We start from the raw sequence: 23,624 nt of genomic DNA on the forward strand, positions 1-23,624 counted from the left end.
AATACAAAATAAATGAGCTGTGATAATCAGCAAAGAGTTGACAAGTAAAATCCCAGCAACAAACAAGCCAGATGAGGGAAAACTCACCATATGCATACAATTTGATAAGTTTACTTTTGTTGTCTGTTTATGAAAACCTATTTGTTCCACCTGTGCAATTCCCACTCCACACATATCATCAAACTGTGTAATAATCCTATCATAGTGAGGTGAACATAAAAAATACAAAGTGGTCTGCAAAGTGATCTTTAGTAACCAATAATGCATGGGGCCACATGTAGTTTATTGTGAACAACAAGCTAAGGGCCGTTTAAAATCTGTGTATTGGCCACATTTGGCCCTAGGGCCAGACTTTAGACATACCTGATCTATCACATTTGGCACCCTCCACAAGCTTTCCCTGCCCCCTCTCCTACGTCAACTACAGATGTGCCACTGCAAACAAAGTAGGCTATTTATTTAATGGTGTCCATGAGCATAATCTTGAGTTGTGTTGATTATTATTAATATCCCATTCAGTGTAAATATATTGATTTCCACTATAAAGTCAGGATTTTTAACATGGATGTTTATGGGTTTTTACTCAGTTTAAGAGCCACCTTCAAGTGGCCATTAGAGGAACTGCAGTTTTTGGCACTTCTGCATTGACTTCATTTTTCACCAAGCTGAGTTTAGCATCTAAATTTAAATCTTAAAAAAAGGAAATAACAAAAATAATAAGAATAAAACATTTTTTTGCAGTGAAAACATACCTTTACTTCAAAGTTGTTCACCTAAAACCAAAATCCTATTAGTACCAGCATCCTTGCTACTGCATGCTGGAAATGGAAATTGCATAGGGTTTAGATTAAAATAGGTGTAATGATGTGAACATATTGATAAATATGAGATGACAAAAAAAAAAACTGCAGTTTAATTCATGCCAAGCCAGGATTCTAGACATTTGGTGAGGCTGCTGAGGTCTAGATCTGTCAAAGACATCAAAAAATACTGCGCTACCCAATGTTTAATCCATTGTGGTGCCCCTTGAATATAATTCATATACTTTTTCCTGTTAAAGCAAAAAACAAAAATCCGTCTATCTGAACCAAGGGTCTAACAATAGAAGGTTTCGTATACTGTCTTTTAAGCCCTTTGAGGCAATTTGGTTATTTGTGGTTTTGGACTATGATGGACTTTACAGGATTTGGCTTTCTGAGGGGAGACAGTATCCCCATACTTTATTAAAATGTGGATAAAAGATGTACCACATCACTGTTTTCCCATTTATATTGTGGATAGCCTTACACAACCTTTTATATATGGGTAGACACAAGATTCACAGTTTAGCACCATATTTAAGTTGATTAATGTGATGTTAACAGAATTTCAAATATGAAATATCACTTTGAATGTTAAAGGAAGGCCAATGAAGTCATAAAGGAAGCTCAGCAAGAAAAATGTCATTAGGATATAATTTAAGAGACATTTGAGAGTTTGCTCACCTCTGGAAGAAAAGGAAAAGCCAAATTGGTTGATTATAAATGGTCCAGTAAGTTTTGGTCGACTGCACCTCGTTGGCAGGCGGTCTGAGTTTCCTTCACACCTAAGGCTGTCTTTCTAGAACAAACTGGCCGCTCTTAAAAAAGCTAATGGTATAAATCTATTAAAACATTCATGAAAAGATGAAATATTATGAAAATAGACCTGGGAATTAAGAGAGCACAAAGTTAGCGTTTTGCTTAAACTGTAAAAATATGGGCACCACAGCTCAGGTGTCTGGTTCAGATGACAGATGGACTGTTGGGTTGCTACACCGATGGTCAGATATGAGTCAGAGTTGCCTCGACGATGGAAACGATGCTTGAGAGTGAGAACATTTTTAGGCAAATATAATTAATCCAATTTATTACATTGAATAAATAGTTCCCCTCGTGGGGGCTGTAGTCTGGCATAACGGCGACAGTGTATATAAATCACGCATCTATTCCCACAATGGAGTGTGTCTGTGTGTGTGTCTGTTCCCAGAGTACCTGCTGGCTTCATGGATTGACAGCTCTTTGGCAAGTCCTCCCTTCTCTCCATTTCACCTTTAACACAGTCATGATTTTATGAAGCCAAAAGGAGACAGCCTTCACATATACAGTATTTCTCTTTTTAATCATCCCCCCTTTTTTCCTTTCATCTGGACAACAGGAAGAGTGGGATGAGGAAAGGAAGAGGTCACAGCATGGAAACAGACAGAGGTGTCACCCTGAGCTCACTATGGTACCGTATATAACACTATTCCAGACTGTCGCAGCTCTTTCATAAAACCAGTTTGTCTTGAATGTCTGTATGCTAAAGGGTGAAAATGATCCTACCATGTACAGTCAGCGTCTGAAGTTAGATATATATGTTACAGACTGAAGTGTTTATGAAGTTCTCTCTGTGTAGCTGTGAGAGTGTGTTTCCGTAGATTTGAGGCGACTTTTGTCAGGAGATTGTCCTACTGTTCCCTCAACAACCATTGAAATTCCACTGTCAAATGCATGCACACACACGCACGCACACGCACACGCATGCACGCACACACACACACACACACACACACACACACACACAGATCATTCTGTCCACAGGGAGTAAAAACATTCAATGGAGAAGCAATATACTTGTAAGAGACTCCCTCCCAGAGATAGATGACGCTACATTGACCTCAAGGCTGACAGAAGGCGATCTTTAACCTTAGGCTGTAAAAATTCAAACGCACTTTATCTTTGAAGAACTTGAAAAGTCTTACCTTTTGGCCGTGACCTCAATTGCAGACTGGAAAAAAAATATTAAACATACAAATCCAAAGGACCAGGAGTCTCCAGATGCCAGAATGTTTTTCAAATCATGCTTTGGGAATAAAACTGAATTATTTGGCTTCCCTATAGCGGGTATATATAAGAGAATTACAGAAATTTGGATTCCAGTATTATATCTTTGACAGCATGTCCAAAGATCATGTATTAACATGTTTTATCTTCTTCTATATGTGTGAGTATTCAAAGTGTAAGAATGACAATTTAGAACTATTTCCACTATTTAGAAGTGTGTATTCTCTCAAAAAAGTTGAACACCCATATGTTACTTGTGTAAAGCAAACTATATTGCCTTCATGAACTTTTTCCATTTCGCATCAAAGTTATATTTTAACGAACTGTTATGACTGCTATGATCATATTCCTGCTCTGTACTGTGCTGACATGGAGGTGTCAGCAGTACGAGAACTCCCACCCACCAAAGTTTATTTGGGGTATTACATCAAAAAATGGCCTTGACATCCACCCGTGACCCGAAGTTCTCACTCACATTCCAGCAGCTGCTCGCTCAGTGAAACACAAATGCCTTTATGGTTAATTGGAGGTGAAAAATGATATATGAGATTATTTTCCTTGACTTTTGCACATGATAAATAACATCTACACACAGGCCCAACCCTCCCAAAGGGGCTCTATTGTTACCATGGCGAGCCAATAACCACACATCACTATTTAATCTCAACATGTCATATAGCTGTGGTAAATATGACCAAATTGCTGCTGACACATTTTACATTTTGCTGGGTGAAGGGGGGGCTGCATAGTTGTGGGTGTCTACTAGTTACCCATTGTTGATGGCCAGGCACCTTGCTAGGCTTGTTATAGCGCGGTGTAATAGGAAAAAGAAAGATTAATGGATCCTGGGGACCCGAGGACATTCTGTTTATTTTCTTAATTGCCTGAAGTTAGTGGCTGGGAGCGCAAGAGTCGGCAGGTGGCAAACCGGGTGGAAGTGAGAACTGAGAGTCAGAGAAAAACAGAGAGGAACAGTGCATGTGAATTTAAAAACAGTCAGCGCTAAAGTTAGATATTGTTCTAGACCACAAACTCCAGAGAGCGAGCAATAACTCTGTCTCTGGTCTAGCTACGCCTTTACAAGTAAATTTCTCATTAAAAAGTGCTGCAGTCAGAGCAGAAATACATTGTGTTTCAGGTTGGTCAGGAACAGGATATTAGATTGTCTAGATATTCTTGGACTTTCTGGTTAAAACAAACAATATGAATCATTAACCAGCTGGCCACCATTGTTCTTAAGACATTGATGTTTGGTCGAATTTTTGTTTTGATATCCTGTGACCAAAGTTCAATGTCAGGAAGACGTCTAATTTGACAAAGAATACTGATCACAGATGACATTCATTTTGTTGGTTTTAAGTTGAGTTGTTAAGCAACAAAAATCCAACATCTTCTCAACATCCCATGCCAGCATCTTGAAGTAGAGTAACTATAGTTTTATTGTGAAGTATGAAGATTAAAAACCCTTGTGATTGAACAAAGCCCTTTGAAAACCCTTTGAAACCTAAGCAAATTGAGTTGATTTCTTCCAAAAACACAGGAAGAGGGCGATGAGCAATGAAAGAAGAAATTACCCAAAAATTATAAAAATTAAATACAAGAAAATTACTTAAAAATTATTATTTTTTAAAAAGTTAAAAAACAACAACAAACAAACAGGGTATCAATTTTCCAATCTAAATCTTGGCAAGAAGAACTTCCCAAAATGCTGCACTACTATATTTTTCCCTAAAAGATTTATGTACTCACAGTATAGCCACAGGTGAACATAAAAACCATCATGAAGTAATTTAAACTCGATCATCATAAAATTTAAATAAATTGCAGAAACCCTCCTCTCTACCAGCTGTGCACTACCTCTTACAAACGGTATCTATTTCAAATTGGGGTCTGCTTTCCTGCGCTGCCAAGGAACACACTGAGAAAACCTTTAAGAAGACTTTCTGGAATATTTCAGGGGCTATTTTTGACCAAATCTAATTCTGTCATGTAAACATATGGGAATTACCTTGTTGGACATTCAGTCTTTCTGTAGAAATGCTTTCAGCGCCGTCTTCCCACAAGTGGACATCATGTGATCCAACACCAGCCGTGTTTCCATTTGGAACACAAAGACTCATGGCAGTATCATATCCGGGACACAGGATGTGACCAACGGAGGGGAACCAATGTCATTTGCAGACAGCTTATAAGAGTCACTGCAGCAGGCACCTGTGCTGGGAAAAGACGGTGGGGAAAGGGCTCTCCCACATGACTGGAACAATCCCAGAAACTAACCTTAAGGGATGGAAATCGGAAAGCCTCGTCTTTTCATCTGGGAGGCTAAAAAAGGGAGAGAGGAAGTAAAGGGAATGTGAGAGAAATAAAGAGAATAAGGGAAAGGAAAAGTGAAAGAAAGAAAGAAATTTAAAATACATTTATGAACGAAAGGGATGGTATAGAGAAAGAAATAGAATGAATGAAGGAGAAACGATATGTAAGAAATTGTTGTGGTGGTTGTGGATTACCATGACAACTCCTGCTCTTACCCAAGTGTGTTTATGTTGTACTGCTCTCTGCTGGATCCAGGCGGATTACTGAAGCTGTGCCAAGTCTCCTGAGGTATCAACAGTATTGGAATTACCATCATTTTCCATAAGCCCTGTGTACTTACAGGTTCAGCTGCTTTCCCACCGCTGGAAAGTCTGCTGCTGTAAACAGGTTGAATATTGACAGGTGTGACTGGAATTTGCTGTTTGTTACATGGCCACAAAGTGTTTCAATTACTGTAAAAGTATTGGCAAAGGACCAAAATTTCACACAGTTTTTCCCTTAAAACAGCAATACATGGTTTCAGTGGTTACTGTACAGAAATATAAGTTAACAACAGATTAATTAATTAAGTAACCTCTTGAAACCTGAGCAAACTGGCTTAATTGGTTTCAAAAACAAGGGAGGACAGCATCTTTGGTTAAACTTATTTTTTATTCATTGTCTGGTCAGCTTTTTCTTATTTCTTGGAATTTGTGGAATATCTCTTTCAATGTTGCTCATTGCCCTCTTAGCCACATTTACAAAAGAAATTAAACCAATTTGCTCAGGCTTTAAAGCTAAAATGCTTGTGAAAGGTGTCTGAGAAAACTGATGTCAATCCAGGTTTCAAGGGGTAAATGACAAAGCTCAAATTCACACTAGTGATTAGCAAAGCTTAATAAATGTACCATGGGTGGGATAAAACTCCTTAATGTTACTTGTCCAATAAAGACAATGCTGTCAAATGCCTTTCCGGGAGCAGACTTAATTGTCTCAAAATGCTGTTCACCTGTCCCCCCCAGCAGAGCCCTCTTGTCGTTCCACCCTCTCATCACTACTCCCCAATTATGTCGCCACTGTTTCTTAAACTCAGAACACACTCTAGGTATCAACTTGTTCCTGACACAATTATTTCTCACCCTCTGAGCACAATAACATCACCTGCGTGCTGATTGCAGATACACACACCGACTTGTGTACAGGCTGCAAAGGCATAAATCAATATTTTAAACTCTTATCTTGCATTACCAAACAATATGATTCTAAATTATTATATTTTTATTATGTAAAATGTTGGTTTATTGGTCCCCGGTCCCCCACTTTAATTCAAAGTAAAATATTCCAACTATTGGATAGTTTGCAATGACATCTGGCACAGACATTCATGGTTTCCAAATGTTTCAGCCTATGTCTTGGGGGATCTCCCTTTCCTCTCTCATTGCTGTGAGGTTTACATTCATGGTTTTACATTACACTCTGTTGGATGAAATTTGGTAAACACATTCATATCACCCACAAGATAAATGCTGATCACTTTTGGTATCCTTCACTAAATCCATCAACCCTTACTCTGTCCTGTTCTCTCTGTTGTCTTCACCTCATTTTACCATCCTTTCTTGTCAACTAGAATTATATGTGGTTTGCTGTCTACCGTCTGCCTGACACCAGCTGACTGCAGCATTAGCCTTGTTAATTTAACATACAAGATGATTTTTAAGCAATTAGCAGTACAGGTTTGATCTGCAAATCTTATTCTTTATTTCAATTTTTTGTCAGAGAATTATTCTTGTGCAGGTTCACCTACAGAAAACGTATTACAAGTTTTACTTCCTTTAGCTCAGTGTCCTCTCCTTGCAAAGTGTTAAAAAACTTCAACTGACAAAAAAAAGTTAGTTTGTCCTCTTTTTAGGCTTGGGTGACCGAATAGTGCCCCTACCACCAACAGATGTTGTGGTAGAGTTTCACTTCCTGTGTAAAATGCAAAAACATCGACTTTCCGATCCTGCATAAGCTAATGCGTATGATGATCAGCACATGTTGTAAGCAGTTAAGGCTATCACTTAACATTTTTTGTCTTGTCTATGTCAAAATGTGTCTGAAAAATAAAAGAAGCTGCACAGCACTATAGTGTGTCGAACACTGAGGTGAGATGCAACAGGTGGTGACAGGACCCACCTCAACTTGGTTCTCAATCTGCTTCTCACAGATGTGTCTTGGTCCAGAGCCTTCACTGTAAAAGCCCCACTTCCTGCTGGTAAAGCCATCAGGATGCACTGGCCAGATTGTGAGGGGGCTGAGGTGGGGCAGAGAGAGAGAGAGACAGAGAGAGAAGGAGGTAGAGGACAAAGTATTAAAAAAGAGCACCTGGAATTATGGACACCCTGGTGTATCCAGACTGCAGGCCCACCACCTTTATATATCACCATGACAATTGGTGCCTCAGTGTGAAAGCCTGTGGAAACTCAGCATGTTATGTTTTTGAAAGTTTTAGGGCTAACAAACATTTTTTTCTATTGCAAGTAATCGCAGAATTTTGATTGTTAATCATAATGTCTTTAACTTCATTATTTTGCACTTCTACGTATATTGACAAAGTAAAGAAATTCTTACCAGATTGTTTTGATTTAGTATCAAATGACAGCAAAAAAACTGAATGGGACTGGCATTAAGTCTGTAAAGTAGAGACTCATGGGTACCCGCAGAACCCATTTTGACTCGGATATCTTGAGGTCAGAGGTCAAGGGACCCCTGTGAAATGGCCATGCCAGTTTCCCATCGCCAAAATTTGGCCTAACTTTGGAGCGTTATGCAACCCCTTCTTGAGAAGCTAGCATAACAGGGATGTGGATTCCTAAGGTCTTCTAGTTTCATATGATACCAGTATCATCACTCTAGCTGTAAAACTAAGCCCGGTACAGCCTCTTAAGGGCAGGAATGTTGGCTGGTGATTAAACAAATAACGCGTTATGTAAGGACCTTAATTGCCTCGCGATAAACGTATTAATGCTGACAGCCCTAGATATTTCTATGCTCTAGTTAACCACCAATAAATGGAATTATGTACAGATGGATGTTGAGTGTGTTTGAGGTGCTTTAAAACCTTTACAATCCAGTTTTAAAAAGGTTTTAGCAGAGTATTAAACAAACCCCCTTAGCATTATCAAATGTGAAATGCTACAAAATTAATACTGTGGTATAAATTATAACAGAGTCCTCCTTGAAGCCCACATGTTGGAAAGCATCCACTCTCTCAAGTGTCCTTGAGCGAGACAGTGAAATGCTACCAGCTCCATGGGTGCTGCTTTGTAGCCAGGCCCAGCCTCTGAAATAGAAAACAGAGTTTCCCAACAGAGATCAATAGAGGATGACATACTGTTTGCGTCCAAGAAAAGAAAATGCAAGGTTGCTCTTACATGTGCGGCGCATCCAAATATCATTTACAACCTACAAATCAAGCGGCTGCCATGAGGGCTTGAAGCTACAAGGAAAGTAGGGCTCTAAAGTGATATTTCAGCAGACAGTATTTCATATGAAGCGAGCCGTAAATGTCATCAATAACCAATGAGGCTTCACTTTGCCTGAGTAAAAGCCTCACATGAAGACCGTCCATGGTTTTATTCTTTTTGGACATGCTGCAAGACACATTAAGAGTGCTCCGGTACCTGCCTTCATTGCGTCAGGGTTTGTTTTTGTTTTTCCCCACTTAGAAAAAAAAAAAGAAATTACAGATGCTGTCACCCACTTACTGGTACTCCCGCTTGCTCTCATGGAAAATGTAAAAGGGGCCCAGCCTCGTTGAGGTCAGGCTGACATTGCCAGTGAGAGGTGGCCAAGTCACAAAACAGATGTTTACTGTTTTTCTAAGGATGATTTGTTCTCTGCTTCATATTGACTCGGCTCCAACCACAACCAAGGTCCCTTCAACAGCATTAGAGCGGGAAGACAGGGGCACAATGCTTGAACAAGGTGTTTATGTTTCATTGTAAATGTCTTTTATTGTGTGCATGCTTCATCAGTCCGTGGGTACTTTAGGCGACTTTATGGTCCTGACAGGTGTCTGGATTTATGCACTCTCAAGCAGATGTGCAATAAAATGATCGGATGGATCACACGTAGGAAAGTTGTGTGTGTGCTGTCCTGGATGTGTCACCCTGTGTAGGCAGTGAGTAAGTTTTAGGAAGCCTTTGAGTGTTTCTGTATGTGTGTGTGTGTCAGCCTGCACCTCTGAGCGTCTGCAAAGGCAGTCATGGACCCGGTAAAGGTCTCTCCACAGAAGCCATTAAGCAGTGTGTCTGCTGGAATAATGTGTTTGACTTGGCCGCGGGGCAGCAGCAGGTGCTGGGAGGACCGGCCTGGAGCTCCTGCTCAACGCCCGCTTTGATCTGCAGGCCAGCGTCCAGTCTTCCCCTCTATGCGTCTTCACCTCCCATCCCATCTTTGACTTCCTCCTTCCTTGTCTTTGTTCCTCTCCTTCCCCTCTCTCAGTTTTTCTCACTGCTGTCATTGCTTCCATTTGCTTCGTGTGACTTTATCTGCCATGCTTTTGGCTTTTCTGTTTCTCCCTCTCCCTCACTTTCTGCTCTCCCCATATCATAGCTGTCAAAAAGCTTAGTTGTCCTCCAGCCACACATCTGCTAGATCTCAACGATACTACTGGGTGCAGAGCAATGAGTGCAAGTTTAAATTTATGCATTCAGTGGATCATTGAAAAAGAGGAAGCAAAGGCTTGGAAGTCCCTAACAGGGAAGTCAATAGTAGGTGTAAAACTGTTGTCTTTCCTCACCTTTAAAAAGAATTGTTCAACAATTTTGTAAATTTTCTTATTGGCTTGTTTGGCTGACAGTTGGATGAGAGGATCATGTTTGTGTGTTAAATGGGAAATTATCCCTTTAAGATAATGTCTATTCTTTTAAATGGGCAAACTCATTTCACAGGATTTTCCTTCATGCATGATTCTCTTAATACACTTTATACCTAAGATACGATTTTCAACCAGCTGTGTACCACAACAATTGAGTAGATTAAATTAACAGTTGTAAACCTCCCTACATCTTATCCACGCCCAAATCTATCTGCTTAGAGCTTGGCAGATTTTTGCTGGAATAAGAGCTATTGCTCGAACTAAAGATTGTACTTCCACATTTTTGTTTGCCCACCAACATTGACACGCAGAGAAGCAGATCAAGAGAGAGAGCCGCCACTTACTCTCTCACACACTCAGAACACACTCCCATCCAACAGTAAAACTAGGCAGTGCTGATCAAATATAAACCAAGATTTTGTTACTGTGTTGCCTTTTTTAAAAAATGTCTTCAGAAACATATTTTAGTGCACTGTTTGGCTGTTATGGGCTACCAGAGGTTTTAAACAGGAAGTTGGCGCCATACTGTTTCCTCTATTGTAAAAATTAGGGCTTAAAAAACTAAGATTAAACAGTAAATCTAAGCACTGCTGATCAAATACAAACCAAGATTCTGATACTGGCTATTTCTTACCTCTAACATTTTTAGTTTACAGTTTTACTGTAATTCGAGATTAACTGTTACCAGACAGCAGACATATTGTTTCCTGTGTGTGTGTTCCTGTATATTGTTTCCTGCTTGCATTACATCACCCACCAGCCGGTGTGTTTTTTGTTCTGGTGCACTGCAGTGGTAGTTGTAGGTTTTCTATGCCACAGTCCTTTTTCTCTGTTGTCTCTGGTTGTGTTTATAGCACCAATTTCAAAAGTATTTGCATCTTCTTACTGCATAGACAGCCAAGTTATGATGAAAAGACCCTCTTCCCAGCAAAGAAATACCTCTTCAAAAATCTGGTTAAACATCTGATACGCATCATCTGCTGAATGACAGACAAAACCACACTGAGCACTGAAAAGATGTCATGACATCCAGTGTTTCACATGGGCATGCAGTAGTTGAGTCATAATTTTAGCTCTGGACTCCCCTACTCCATGTCTTTCACTCTCAGCCTCAAGGTAAAACCATTACGCTTGAAACGAAGCAGCAGCAGTAGTAGCAAAAGCAGCAGCCCACTTGGGTTCAGAGAGACAGGGGAGGGAAACGATGAAAAGCAAAGCCCAGGGCCGTCCCGGGCCCTGAAGGAGAGTTGCCTTTATTGAAGGAGTCCACTCCCATGCATTCTTTTGCCAAGAGCCCAGGCCTCCCTGGAGAAAGCTGGGATCAGAGGCTGGCTCACATCTAGATGGGGGCTCACTGGCTGGAGCTGCAACAAACACACATGGACACAAAAATCACATCTACACAGAGGCACAAACAAGCATGCACCTTTCTCCTCCATCTTCTGTCTGCCTCATTGTTCTGTCAGTCAGGATGGGCTTTTAGCTGTGATCCACTGCAGGGATTCCCCACTTCCTGAACGGGTAACACACACGCGGGCTTGTAAAGCACAACTGATTGATTTATTGGGTTTCGGGGGCTGAGGCAGGTGGGATATTAGATGCTCCTTGGAGAGCTCATCATGAGATCATTCAGCGAGAGCAAAGGGCTTGCTCTGAAAACAACAGGGGAGAAATTCCGCTGTCTTGAGTCCAACAATAGGACAAAAGTTGTTGTTTTGTAAGGAGTGGTATGCTTAAATAGCTTTGTGAAATGTTCACTTCTTGGGGAGTCTGTCTTTTTCTTCCATCACACTTTGGTTCAGCCTATGAAAAATGTTCAGGGATAATCCTGTTTTTAAGATGCCTATCATTTATCATGAGCCAGGAGGTTTCCAAAAAAACTTCTGTACGTACTGGAAAAAAAGGAGAATCCTACAGTCACTGTTACAGCCGATTTAATATTTTTCTTTGTGTATATTATATGACCATCAATCATTTTACATTCTGTGATGTCTGTAATTAAATCTTAAATGTCTTGAAACCTCTTATACTGGCTAATAAACATGTAAAAATATAAAAGACATGAATTTAAGTGTAATATTTTCCATTGGATTCTTGGATCAAAAGATCATTTCTTGTTATGGACTTTCATTTCTTTCTATAGGTTAAAGGCAACAGACAGTAAACTGGGGCCGATCAGTATTGTGGCTGCAAACATCTTGTCCAAATCTGGAAACCACCTGTTCACTGAGAATGGTGTCTGATTTTATTGACTATTTGAACTTTTACAGCTATATCAGTTTTATTTTATAGTATCCCTATTGTTACAGGAACTGAAAACGTTCCTTTGGTAAAGCCCTGAGGGCATGGCTGGAGTTCTCAAAAAGTCACATTTATGAACATACAACGAACACTGAACTCACGAACAACATACTTAGATATTTTGAGTGTGTCATTTTCAATTTTCAAAGATTGTCTCTTCAGCATCTCTGTTTCTACAATCACCAAGGCTTTGAATCATCCTTACTGCTTACCCTTCTCCTCTCTGTTCCATGACTTATTTTCATAAATCAATACCCAGACAATGAGCTATAAATAAGAGATCAAAAAGACCCAGAGCACATGGTTTTCTCATGACGAGTAGATTTAAATCATACCCCTTTATTTCATAACAGGAACATTTCAAGGGAAGAGGATGTAAATCTAGAGTGCAATGAGCTGGCAGGAAGTTCAGTGATGGAGTCAAGTAAATTGACTGAGGTGAAATCTCTTGATCTTGTTCTGACTGGATAGCTGGTGATCTGATTATTTAATGTCACAATAATAAATATTTTTTATATTTACAACAGACCGCATGACTACTTGTATGTGGAAGGGGTCACTTGTAGTGACAAACACACTGAGGATTATTGCCTGTTTTGCAGTTTTTGTCAGTTCTATGAAGTTTAGTGCCTGTCAGCTCATGTTTTGTTTTTTTGCTGTTTCGGTTCACTCTTACTACTCTTATAAGGCGTTTTGGGCTAAAGTCATGTTATATCTGCTGGATAGTAAACTGCAAACAATTTAAGTTAAGTAATGCTTTTCCATATAGAGCAAACTTTTCTGCCATTCGGATGCTTCAAGAAATTGTGTCCTATCATTTTAGGATTAAGCATCATTGAACCCGCAGCAGCCAAAGAGAGATAACATCAGGAAAATACCTGCCTGGTACAGAAAACAGGGAAAATCAAGGCCATTGAGGAGGTATGTGGTTGGCAGTGAAGCCAGACATTCCTCCACGGTTCAGGAATCTAGACGACAACAAGCTTTGTTGCTGCTGGTGGCCGCTGGCTGATGACAGGCCGTTCTCTGCGTCCTTGCTGGCTATTGTTTGCCCTATGATTGACTGAGGAAGGTGTTTGTTGTTGCTGGACTCTTATCTGTGTTTCTTGGACCTGGCAGGAACACTGAGCTGTTGTATTAGCGAGGCTGTCTGATGAAACTAAACAGACGCAAAACATCACGCACAGTTCAGCTAATTAGACCTTCAGCTCTTATTCATAAAAGACAGCAGAGGAGTGTGGGTCTTTCAAAGAGAGATAACCTGATCAGGAAATGTGGTTAAGAAACAGACTCTGTTCACTGTACAGAATAAAACTGACATGTCAGCCTTCACCAGGGAGCATATCACTGCTGGTTAATAAGGGAGTGCTGGCATTTACAGTGAAAGGTGGGACGTTTAATTTCCATCCCTTTTCTTTCCAATGATTGCTTTTATGTGCCACCCAGTGCTCATTTTCTAAGCTGCCAGAGTCTGAGACTATCCAGCATGCCTTGCAACTTTCCCTCAGAGAAATATCAATTTCTTAATTTGTTTTACTGCAGCTTTGGGAGCTCTCCGTCTCTTATTTAGTGATCCACTGGGTGAACATTTGCCATTGCCAAAGAATTCATATTGCCACCTGCATTACCATCCGCCCAGGACCCATCACTGACTCCCCGGGGTGGTTTTATGCTGCGTTATTAACTTGGAAGCACAGCGCTTTTGTTCATTGGCATTTTCATTTTGGACCCCTTAGTAATTGAGTAACAGGGGCCCATCATGTAGCACAAAGGAAAGAGAGTAAGCATGCAGAGGCTGAAAATTCTCATAAGCTGTCAGGGAAGCCGGGGTGAATGAATACGTAGTCGCTGTCTATTGTTCCAACACAAAACAGTGAAATTGTGTTTCTGTTAGACCTGCTTTTTCTCATCAGTCAACTGAAATGAAAGGCAATCATGCCCAAAAAAAAACGAAGAAAAAATTAAGTAACGCCAAGTTTGCTGTTAGCTTTGTCGAAACTGCAGCAGCCCTCTGAGGTCATGTGTATTTTATTTGTTTCTTCAAGGAAATTCAAGCTCAGCTGGTATTTTATTAGTTTCCAAACAGTACAGCAGTAAAGGAGAGTGAATAGACATTTAAATATCAAGCCATACCACAAACTGTGTTTGACTTGTAAAAGTGTACGCTGTACCTTTTATCCTGAACAAAAAAAAGCCAAAGACAAGAATCCATGCATCTGCAAATTTGATTACCCAAACTGTCTTTGTCAGAAAGTATACAAAACTGTAGACAAAAATCATAGGATAGAAACGGGACACAAAAAGTATCCTGCAATCACAGTTACCTATATGTTTATGAAACTTGTATGGTCCAGTGTGTAGGATTTAAGGGGAAATATTGGAAGAAATGGAATATAATATCAGAGGTATGTTTTCTTTAGTGTATAATCAAACTATTATAGTAATCGTTGTGTTTCTGTTACCTTATATAAACCCGTTTACATGGACATGTAGAGTGGGTCCTTGTCAATGGTGTCTGCTAAGCTTGTTCTCACTATTAACTCATCAAATACTGCTGCTTTATCAGTGTACCTCAGTGTCAGTTTTTTCAGTTTTTAACTTTTTTTTTTTTAACTTTCAGGTAATTTTCCTGCACTCTCCACCAATTCCCTGCCAGTCTTTTGGGTCGTCTCCTCATTCTCTGCCAGCAACTACCATAATGTAAAAAGTGAGAACATCCATATAGGTTGGGTGGGAGGGATGTTGGATGGTTCAGACAAATACTGGACTTTCACCTTAGAGCCCGCTGTTCGTTCTTTGGTAGTAATCGTAGCATGCAACGCTACTGACATATGTCACATGATGTGACAAACAAGTAGTGACAGCTGTAGCAAGCCTAACTGTGATGCTTTGTTTTTAGGTTTTACTTCATAAACTTCAGGCAACAAAAGCAGGTGATTAAGTTTCCAAAAAAAACTGTTTAAGATACTTTGTTAGTTGATTTTGTTAAAGACTATATGCATGTAACAAACACAAATATACATTTTATTTGAAAAGTGTATTTTAAAAAAAAACATGGGGGAGAAGTTTTAGCAGGTTGCAGTCTGAAATGCTCAATGCTAAGTGCCACTAAATCCTACACACTGCATCATTACCCTCATAATATCCAGTGCCTCCTGTCAGAAAGCTGTGTATGTGACACAAAACATTACTGTTACTATGTTTTTTATAAGTTGAGTCTGCACGAAAATGATATATGATTACAGAATTTGGGTGGACTGCACATACAGTCACATCCAAAAAACTACAAATTTTTGGCTGGGTTGCTAGAAGCAAGTAAAACACACCTTACATAGTTTATATGCATATTTTTAGTATCAAAAATTGTTTTATTGACATGTTGAGATTTGGTCACTGTTACAAGCAGATGTTTAGGTATGTCCAAATTTAGTGCAGAGTAATGTGGGTTGATGAAACTGATTTTCTTCTGTCATTAAAGCTAAGCTTCAATACTTCTCTACATGCTCTCAATCCAGCGTGAGCTACTAAAGTCAGATCCTGTTTTTCACTAAATGTCTTGATTCAATTTCACATTTCATGCCTGGGTTACATTTCAACCTTTTCCAGTGGACACGGAAAGCTCTTTTTCAGACTGAGCATCAGATTGCATTTACTAACACACCCCTTATCTCTGTCTGTTGCCCTGTGGAGCTCCAGCTGGGTGCTGCTGTTTCCTTCACCATTTGTGTTGGCACAGGGAACGGCAGCTCCGTGGCCCGAGAGCACTGCTCTCCCTTCAAAACAGGAAGAGCACGCTGCTCTCTGATGCACACTGGAGACAAAAAACAAACCAACGAGGGTCCAGAGGCTTGAGGCAGCAGGCTGAGGAGGATGATAACAGGAGATTTCAGCCGGTGCCCAATATCTGCACACAGAGTTGTCTTACAGGTCGGTGTGGAGGGAAAGTGTCTGTGCCAGCAACCTGAGTTCATGGGATGCTTGACAGTTTGATGGGTATCTTTCCAGATAGACCAGATTCACTAAAAATGTAAGAAAGCTCTAATGTTACGGTGCTTTTCCTGTTTCCCACTGAACACAGCACTGATAGTGTTGCTGATAAACACAAGTTACTCAACAATTACTTGACCAGGTGCTGAGATTTCTGGATTTATTGACCTTTCAGTCTGCGCTTTAACATAAAACCAAATTCCTGTGAATGTCGAAACCTGTTGTTGTTGCAAACCCTCATTCGCAAACAGGCGTTGATCTAAATCCCAGATTGCTTAATGTCAATTTAGTTTGGCTGAGTGCATGTTATTATTGACAGCAATGGCCTTGTAATGCAATAAAAGATGGTGGAGGGTTATTCTGACCTGAGAGCTTTCCCACACAGCCTCAGGCTGGTCGTATTTTCTGGTTTTGTGGATTTGAACCTGCAAAGAGCAGACCTGGCATCGACCAGAGAAATGTCTAGATCTACATGTGCACGTATTTGCCTTGTGTTAAATCCTGGAAGAATCACTTTTACGTGTTCCCTGGGCTTACTCAGTTCACAAGAGTTTTTTTTTCAAAACCTGACATTACACAGCGGCGTCAGAACTAATTCTAACAGGTATAAATCCTGTACTTATCAGGTCCAACAAGTACTTACTGTAAGCTTATGACTCCACTCATGAATAGCTAACACTCATATGACTTTAACGCTGACCTTTCGTGTACTCTGACTGTTTTTCTTTCATTCCAATGACACCAAAAAAATAAACAAGGGCAGATGAAAAGGTGCCTTGCTGGCAGAGGTGGGCCGCGTTTCCGTATTGTCGCTCCTCGTTAGCCGATGATGAGCTGTCTCCAAGCTGGACAGCTGCAGTCACCGAGGCGGAGGGAAGGCATGCGCACACACACACATACATATGCAGACGAACATCTGCTGCCATGTCTGTGTCCTCTCTGATCTCTGACGCCAGCCATCACCAACTCATACACACACATGCATGCACAGTCACAGGCAGAGCGACCAGAGGGTGGTTTTGCACGAGAGCTGGGGCGACAGGTCACTGCTAGCCAAATGGAAAAAAAGCTGCAGCTTCTGAGAAAGGGGATACAGAGCCGAGTTCACTTCAGCAGTGTTGTCATACAGTGAAGGGACTCCACTGCTGGATTGTTTTGTTTAATTCTCATTTTTCTTTTTTCATTCAGCTATTACTGAAGTCCAAACCTGTTTCTTCAGATGTAACATTGGACATTGGAGATGTCTGGGCAGTTTAAGGGAGTGTGTGGTAGAGGTGTGAAGGGGGTTTCCAAAATATTTGTTCAGTTACGTTGTGCGAGATGAACTGTGTTCTCAGCCATGCCAGGAATGTGCCCAGTGTGCCCACCCATCCATTAACCTGCCCAACGGCCCACTATTGTCTGAAGCAAAATCAAAACAATTCATTAAATGTGCTGCGAGTCTAATATTAACCTCAGAGATTCTCCGCTTCAGGGTCAAGAGCCACACAGATGATTTCACTTCTTTTGTAATTCATAATGTAACTTGTACATATTACTGTGTTTACTGTAAACCTTTGATAAATATAAAGGATCAGTGTGTAAGATTTAGGGGGATTTAGTGGCATCTCTTGGTGAGGACTGCAGGGAGCTGAGTTATCCACAGAGGTTTCTTCCTCTGCAAAACTAAGAAACCGGTGATTGAAACCAGTAGGAACACTCAATAAAGCAGTGTCACATTAAAAATCAGAATTTCTCCACTGTCATTTGGCATGTCAGAGACTGGCCAGAATCTGCTAATGTGACATACTTTTTTTCCTCCGATAACTTCAGATCCAGATGTCCAGGAGGTTTTTAACTCCTGGACATCTAAGGAGCTGAATTATCTGCAGAGACCTGCTCCTCAACAAAACAAATGGACAGGGATGTGCAAGATGGCGATCTCTGTAGAAGAGGACCCGCTCCCTATGTAGATATAAATGGCTAATTCTAAGGTCATGAAAACACAATGATGTTTGGTGATGATGGTGATTAAACACTTAAGAAAACATGCCAAATCCCTAACATTGGACCTTTAACAGGTTTTTATATCCATAGCATCTGCTGCTGTGTTCAATTAATCTAATAAACAGAAAATGTAAAACAGAAAGGAACACATGGCGTTTGTGTTTATCATTCTTTGTATTTTTAGCACTCTATTTTATATATGCATAACCAGAAAGAGATGAAAACCAGGAGATGAAAATCTGATATTTTTCTGTTTAAACAGAAATAAAAATATTAGATTTATGACTCATTGAAATCAAATTGGTGGGGGCAAAACAAACAAAAAACAGCTGTTGCTGATCATTAAAACTGGTTTCAGCAATGGCCTTTCATTATTAAAATTACTTCATAGACAGTTGGTTTACTTGAGGCTAATGTCAGAGGTCAAATGTTCCAAACACAAGAGAGCTGCTGAGGGACGATTTGTTCTGGAAACAGTTTTGTTTAAGCTGGTTTCTACAACACTTGACCCATGCTTTAAACACACCTGCTCAGAAGGGCTTTGCTAACATTTAATGTTCTGGCTTTCAGTGCTTTGAGTATCTCGCCTTGATGCCAAACACCAGGTTCCTTTCAACCGGAGGCTGACGCAAATTCATCATCAGCACCCTTCAGGCAAGCATCCATTAAAAATCTTGAAATGTTGAAAACTTCACGGCCAAGGAACAATCGAATGATTGCTTGTTTAAAAATGACATATTCCAGCCCTTAAACATGCTGTGAAAATTCCATGTGCGAAAGTGAGAAACGTTTGAGCCTGATGGCCTGTGAAATGCCACACCGTTAATCACACTTTCATAGTTATGATTTGGAAAGTGTTGACTCTAGTGCAGGCTCAAGACCTCTATGCCAACCAAGTTCATCAATCAAAGCCAAGAGCTTCGATTTGTAGGACAGACGTCCATGTCCGTAACAAACACAAGTACGTAATAAAAAAGGTTTGTTCACTCACACCCGCGCACAGTCCTTCAACTGATTAGAGGGGTGAAAATTTGGCCAAGTCTTTCTTCTTCTCACTGTACTGTGTGCTGAGTTGTCCTACAGCTTTGGCGTGCTCCTCATCCACCTCCTCCTTTAACCTCTGCTGCTCCTTCAGAAAATCTGCCCACTCGTCTTTCAAACGCTCCATGTTCCCCTGCAGCTGGGTGCTCTGGAAGGACGCACAAAGATGAAATGATGTCTGTCTCAATTTTACTGCTTGTACTACTTCAGCTGTTACACCCTCTTTCAGTCATATACTACACTGAAGATGCTGATAATGTAAGGCAGTGTATATGGGCTCAGTGTGGTGTCAGAGAGGAAATAACATCACAAATGCCTGTACAATCTGCAATCCAGTCTGGTTTTTCAACACTATGACAATGTCCACTTGCTCTATTAACCCTCCGAAACCTAAACAAATTAGCTTGATTTAATTCAAAAACATGGAAAAGGAATATCGGCAACTTAACAGGAAATGACCCAAAAATTAACAAGAATTTTGTAAAAAGTTACAAGAAAATTACCTTAAAAAATAGCAAAAATAAAGAAATTTTAAAAATGACCTTTAAAAAAAGGGCAAAACTTAAAATAATAATAATGATTAAATAAAATATGTATTCTTTCTGTAACATAATTTTTTAAAATAATTTTACTAATTAGAACTATAGTTTTCTGAACATTTTCCCCTGGTTTTTCTGGGGGGATATTTTAAAAAAAAATACTTCTCTCTTCCTATCTTTTTTTCACCTTTTACAAATTACTTGCATTTTGTGAGACTTTTCTTGTCAAATTGCTGATTGCCTTTTCACCCTTCTTTTGAAAGAAATCAGACCAACTTGCTCACATTTCAGAGGTTTAAATGCCTGTGAAAGATTTTTTAATGCAGTAAAAGAAAACCTATGTCAGTCCAGGCTTCAAAGGCATAAGTCGTTTCTCTGAGTTGTCTTACCTGCTGTGCCTCTAGCTCCCTCTGCTGGACTCTTTCTGCCATGTGATTGGCAGCCTCCACTGTGGGAGCAAAACAAAAAACAAACAAACAAACAAAAAGATTCTTAATACCTGTTTTCAAAATGTTTATTTACTCCAACATGACAGATATTGAAATAAAAATATTAAGTTGCCATTGTTTTTCAAAGAAGGTTTCCTGTGATATTATACCCTCATAAGGATTAAAATGTATCATATGAAACATAGTGGATGACAAATGCAAAATAATAAATTGCAACTTTTTCCAAAAGATACGGCAACAAATCCTCGTGTCAGATTACATGACAGGTCAAGCATGAAATGACACAATCTTAGCAAAATTTGCAAAGTCTCTATTTTGAATCTGAGAGAGGGGACTTACACCGTTTAACAACATCAGACAGCATGCCCTCTAAATCCGTGGGCAGCATTTGCTCATTTGCTTCCGGGACCATTTTATTGAGGTTCTCCAGCAGTCTGCTCTCCCTGTGTCCACGTTTTTCCTAAACAAAAGCAGAGAATGCTCAGACACTGGGAAAAAAAAAAAAAAAAAAAATATTTAGTCATTTAGTCTATCACTGAGATGTGCTGCTGCCATTAAAACAGGTAAGAAAAATATCAATAAATGAGTTGAAATCGTTTCCTGGATTAAAAAAAAAAAAAAAAGAACAAGATAAAATACAATATTTTTCAAGAATACTGATCACTCCATCAGAAATGTTGTTTGGTCAATTTGTACAAAAGACAACAGAATGCTTCTCTCACTTATTGAAAAAAAAGATACAAAAATACAAAAAAAAATACATACAAAAAACAAAAAAATACAAAAAAATAAGCTGTTGTTCACAAAAAAAAATGCACTTCATTCATTAGAGTACATTATTAAACATAATGACAAAAAACACTATTGTGTCACATTGGTGACACAATAGTATCACTAGTATCACTAGTATGACTGTATCATTGGTATCATTTCTCTGAAGGTTATTCATGTTTTTTGCGATGACCACTGTAGTTCTACAAGTTGGCACACAGGAGTGTCTGTTCTGCAACCTCACTGAACTCTGCCACTAAATCATACACACTGGACTTTTATTGTCCATGGTTAGTGTTTTACTAATACTTGCAAAAAGGTAGATTCTGGTAGATTCTCAGTGTCTGATGCACAGCTTAGTGAGTGACAGCAGTGTTTAAGGATAAAAAAAAAAATCTAAATAATGCTTAAAAAAAAGTCCAAATATCTGTTATCAGTGACATTGCACCCACAAGTCAAACACCAAGGCATAATCACAACTGTAAGTAGATCTAAATTTTTAAATACGGTTTGCAGCCTTATATTTAATACATATCTGTTAGGCTCATGACAAGTACCTCAAACTCTCTCACAAAGTAGTGGATCTCTGCATTGATGACTGGTCTGTGGTCAAACAGCCGGGACTGAATATCACCCACATCTGCAGAACCAAACACAGCTCAAATTACATTCAGTTTATATATGAGGATCACACACGATAAAACATATTTACAACATTGTTGTGACAATATATTTTTTTAAACACAATTTTAAGCACGCCTTTGAAGACTGTGTGTGCTTTAAATGTTGTGCTAGATATTCTGCATGCTATAAAAAGGCACAATCGTATCATTACAAATCTAATTCCAAGTTCTTCCATCTCATTCAGTCTTTACATGTGCTATATAAATACTGACAAAAAATAATGTCTATCACAATATTCATGACAGTGAATGATGTCTTAATGAGCTTCATACCAGTCCTCCAGTTCCTCATCAGACTAGCTGCAGTCTGAGATTTAAAAAGTAAACAACAAACCGAAATACCTACATGTATACAATCAGAGGGATTTTTCAGCTGCGCATTTCACTCACCTTTAGTAATTTTGTCCATTTTTACAAACTCTGCTCACGCGTTAACTTGAGTAGTTAAATCAAAGTTTTGTCTCCTGTGAAGTAGCTAGCTAAACCAGCTACTAACCAACTGCTAATCACTTGCTAAATGTTCCAAATGCTAAGCTAACTAGCAGCCAATTGCGAAAGCGCTTCTTGGCACAACTAAACCGTTAGATATAAACGCAGCCCACAGTTTAATGATACAGTAAAACATGCCAGCTACATTATTTTTTTAAAGCTGCAGTGGTCTTGTGCTAATTACAATCAGGTGAATAGAAGTCAGCTGACGGCGATGCAAATATTTACTACTACTTCCGGGTGTAAGGCCGCGGACTGAACTAAGAGGCTAAAAGAGGGGTGTCACATTCAGCTTAGTATCGTCCCCATGCAATTTAAGATTTTTTTATTTTATTTTTTAAATCAGTTAAATTAATATATTATCCTCTGCAGTCTTTACTCAAGGTAAGCTGCAGAGACGTGCTTTTTATTCTGATAGTTTTAAATGTCGAGAGTGGTGTAGACCGAGGTTTTGTGTGACTGAGGACAGCAGATGTCAGTCTTGCTCTGTGGTGGAACAAAGTCACATAAAACCTACTTTTTGAATTAATTTGCACACGTTACTTGTCAATTCAAAATACATTAAATTCGTCAATAACATAAGAATGTATCCTTTTTATATGTAACAGCACTCTATTTTTTCCCTTACTATGTGGATTCTGTTTGCACTCTTTCCCCATCTGGTTCATTAAACTAATAGAAGTCCTATAACTTTATAATAAGTTAATAGCCTACTTTTTAAGAATAACTATGAGGTTGCTAGGTTGTTAAAAATAACCCTACATCTGGTGTTTTTCCTCCTCGAGAAGAAATCTTGCTTTATGTTTTATTTCTTTTTTAAATTTTTTTATTAGACTCATTATTAGATCACTTACCCCCAGAGTATCAGAACCAAATTCTATTAGACCTATTTAGAATTTTTATAAATCAATTCTATGACTGAAATATTTATTCAGGAATTTCCAACTCTTATAACCACATTATTACTACATAGAAAGGATAAACACCAGCGAGAGGAACTTTTTCACAACCTGGACACCCCAAAGTAGATATTACTTATGTCTAATAACTCACGTATAGCATTTACTGTTAATTTGTTGACTACTAATGAAGCAATTGTTTGTTTTAAACTCTTAACAACGTGTCTCAGTACAAAGTGGTTCCTTATAGGTCTACAATAATGATTGAATATGAGTCTAATATTTACACAGGGACCGGAGTGTCCATAGTTGGTTACTTATTATGAGTATTTACAATCTAGTATTGAGTATTTACTGACCTTATCCTATGTTCAGTGCACACAGCAAACAATACTATAATCCTAATAGTGGTAGGATACTATAAATTCATCACACCTCTTTGTCCCTTTAGAAATAATGAAGGAATTTTCTATTTATTTATTT

The 23,624-nt window shown here is 39.2% G+C and overlaps 1 protein-coding gene across 1 annotated transcript; it reads right to left on the reverse strand.

Annotated features, from left to right (window-relative positions):
- Nucleotides 1-18,425: 18,425 nt before the first annotated feature.
- Nucleotides 18,426-22,487, reverse strand: bloc1s5 (biogenesis of lysosomal organelles complex 1 subunit 5). Its single transcript, XM_042510346.2, has 5 exons — nucleotides 22,144-22,487; nucleotides 21,628-21,710; nucleotides 20,639-20,759; nucleotides 20,240-20,298; nucleotides 18,426-19,459 (listed from the first exon to the last, which is right to left on the reverse strand). The coding sequence occupies exons 1-5, from the start codon at nucleotides 22,160-22,162 to the stop codon at nucleotides 19,286-19,288; spliced, it is 456 nt and encodes a 151-aa protein (XP_042366280.1). The 5' UTR covers nucleotides 22,163-22,487; the 3' UTR covers nucleotides 18,426-19,285.
- Nucleotides 22,488-23,624: the final 1,137 nt, after the last annotated feature.

This window comes from Plectropomus leopardus, chromosome 21 (assembly GCF_026936395.1).
Source record: "Plectropomus leopardus strain MGB_pleo_1.0 chromosome 21, ASM2693639v1, whole genome shotgun sequence".
NCBI classification, from domain to species: domain Eukaryota; kingdom Metazoa; phylum Chordata; class Actinopteri; order Perciformes; family Serranidae; genus Plectropomus; species Plectropomus leopardus.